General features: G+C 53.5%; 1 protein-coding gene across 8 annotated transcripts in view; it reads left to right on the top strand.

The window, feature by feature from the left end:
• The window catches only part of PPIP5K1 (diphosphoinositol pentakisphosphate kinase 1), a 44,601-nt gene that overhangs the window by 36,349 nt on the left and 6,560 nt on the right, over positions 1–1,692 (top strand). For 3 of the 8 annotated variants that reach the window (XM_017738128.1, XM_017738118.1, XM_017738114.1), the window contains one exon: positions 74–253. The exons of the other annotated variants lie outside the window; for them this stretch is intronic. In XM_017738128.1, the coding sequence (XP_017593617.1) occupies positions 74–253 (180 nt within the window). The remainder of the gene's footprint in view (positions 1–73; positions 254–1,692) is intronic. 8 annotated transcript variants of the gene reach the window in all.

The raw sequence follows: 1,692 nt of genomic DNA, 5'->3' as shown, positions 1-1,692 counted from the left end.
CATCTCCACATTTTCTCTCTCCCCAGCTGTACCTGCCCCTCTCCTCTCACTCTCTATGGCCGCTTTCCTCCAGATGTGTTGGAGCACCAGCACGTTGCCCAGTTGCTACGCCGTTTTTCCTCTGACTGTGCCACGAGCCGGACCATCTCCTTGGATGCCACCCTAGCCCATCACCTGCATCACTGCTCCTACCACCTGCGCCTCTTCAGGAGCTGGCTGATCTCAGGGCAGGATGACTTGGAGTGTCTTTACGGTACTGCACGCTGCAGCTGCCTCTGTCCCGTGCTCTTGTAGCTGAGCAGGGACCACTGTCTGCTTGAGAGTGCAAAGTATGCTTTGCTTCTAAAAAAAGGAAAGTGTTTCCGTCACCGAATCCCCAAGGTCTCTGGGCTGCTGCTGCAGCAAGCTGTGGGGGCTGTTGTACCAGCAGTTTTGGAGCCTTAGGCCACCTGGAGCCTGTGCTCCCCATGTGGCTGTAACTGCTCTTTCCATCTTTGGCAATTGTTTGTTGCCTCTTTCCTTTAGCCAGGGTAAGCCCTTAAGATCCCTTCAGGGTAGGGCCTGAGCTCCTATCAGTGGGGTGTCCTGCTGGCAGGATGCCCTGTGCAGGTCTTGGTGAGCTGCCACAGGGTGTCCCCTTAGCAGTGGAGGAACCAAAGTGAGTAGTGAGAGTATGGGAAGAAGAGGTTAAGGAGGTGCTGCAGCTGGTCACAAGCTGAGTGAACTTGCTGTGGAAATTTTGAGAAAGTGAGTGCTTGTGGGTGTGTTGTATCTAGAGAGACTGAGTTAAGACAGGGTAGAGCTGAGCTTGTGTGTGGCTGCACTGCATGGCATCTGTCCTGCCTGATAGGGCCTCTCAGCGTGTCCTGTCTCTGGTGGGAAGAGGTAGGCGAGTTCAGCATTGAATCCAGATGTTATAAATCAAGGCTTGCTGCTGTTTCTCTGGTGTTTTTCAGCCTCTGCCACGGACAGGAGGTCTGGTGCATGGAAGCCTTGGTGCTTCGCACACAGGCGGAAAGATTGCTGCTCCCTGAACGAGGCAGCGAGCTGGGGCTGGCTGCTGAGGTTTACCTGCACCATAGAAGCTGCTCGAGCATGTGGCTTGCTGAGCTCTGTGGTGTGATGCATGGACCCCCTTTTCCATTCTGACCCACAGGTGGAAGGGGCACAGACAGTACAGCCTTCTGTGTAGTGAAGCAGCAGGACCGAGCATTTTCAGAGCCTGGAAGATGAGAATTTTTCTTACATGGTCTGTTTTTCCTTGACAAGGCCCTTTCTGTCAGGCAGGCAATTTGGAGACAGCAGTTGCTTTTCACATGTAATTAGGACAATTCCTTGGTCTCCTTGCAACAAATGCTAAAGAGGAGCAGAATTGCTTCAAGGGAAGAGATGCTGGATCACAGCAGACTGCTCCAGAGCCAGGGCTGAGCTTTCCCTGCTGCAGGTCTTGGCCTTGTGCATGAGCTCAGGTGGGGAGAGAAAATGAGCTCAGTGCATTGGACAGCAGCAGGCTGCTGGGAGGTGTATCCTGCCCTAACACAGCCGAACACAGGAGTTAGGTACTCCTTACCTAACTCCTTACCAGTGCAGCAGCCCTCCTGGCTGGAAATCAAATCCCCGCCATCGAGTTCATGCTGTTTTCCCAGTCCATCAGCAAGCCCACAGTTCACTGACGTGTTTGGGATTCCTGCT

The sequence above is a fragment of the Corvus brachyrhynchos genome, unplaced genomic scaffold, assembly GCF_000691975.1.
Source record: "Corvus brachyrhynchos isolate BGI_N302 unplaced genomic scaffold, ASM69197v1 scaffold200, whole genome shotgun sequence".
Lineage (NCBI taxonomy): Eukaryota > Metazoa > Chordata > Aves > Passeriformes > Corvidae > Corvus > Corvus brachyrhynchos.
The sequence above is the reverse complement of the archived record's forward strand: the minus strand, read 5'-3'. Positions and strand labels throughout refer to the sequence as shown.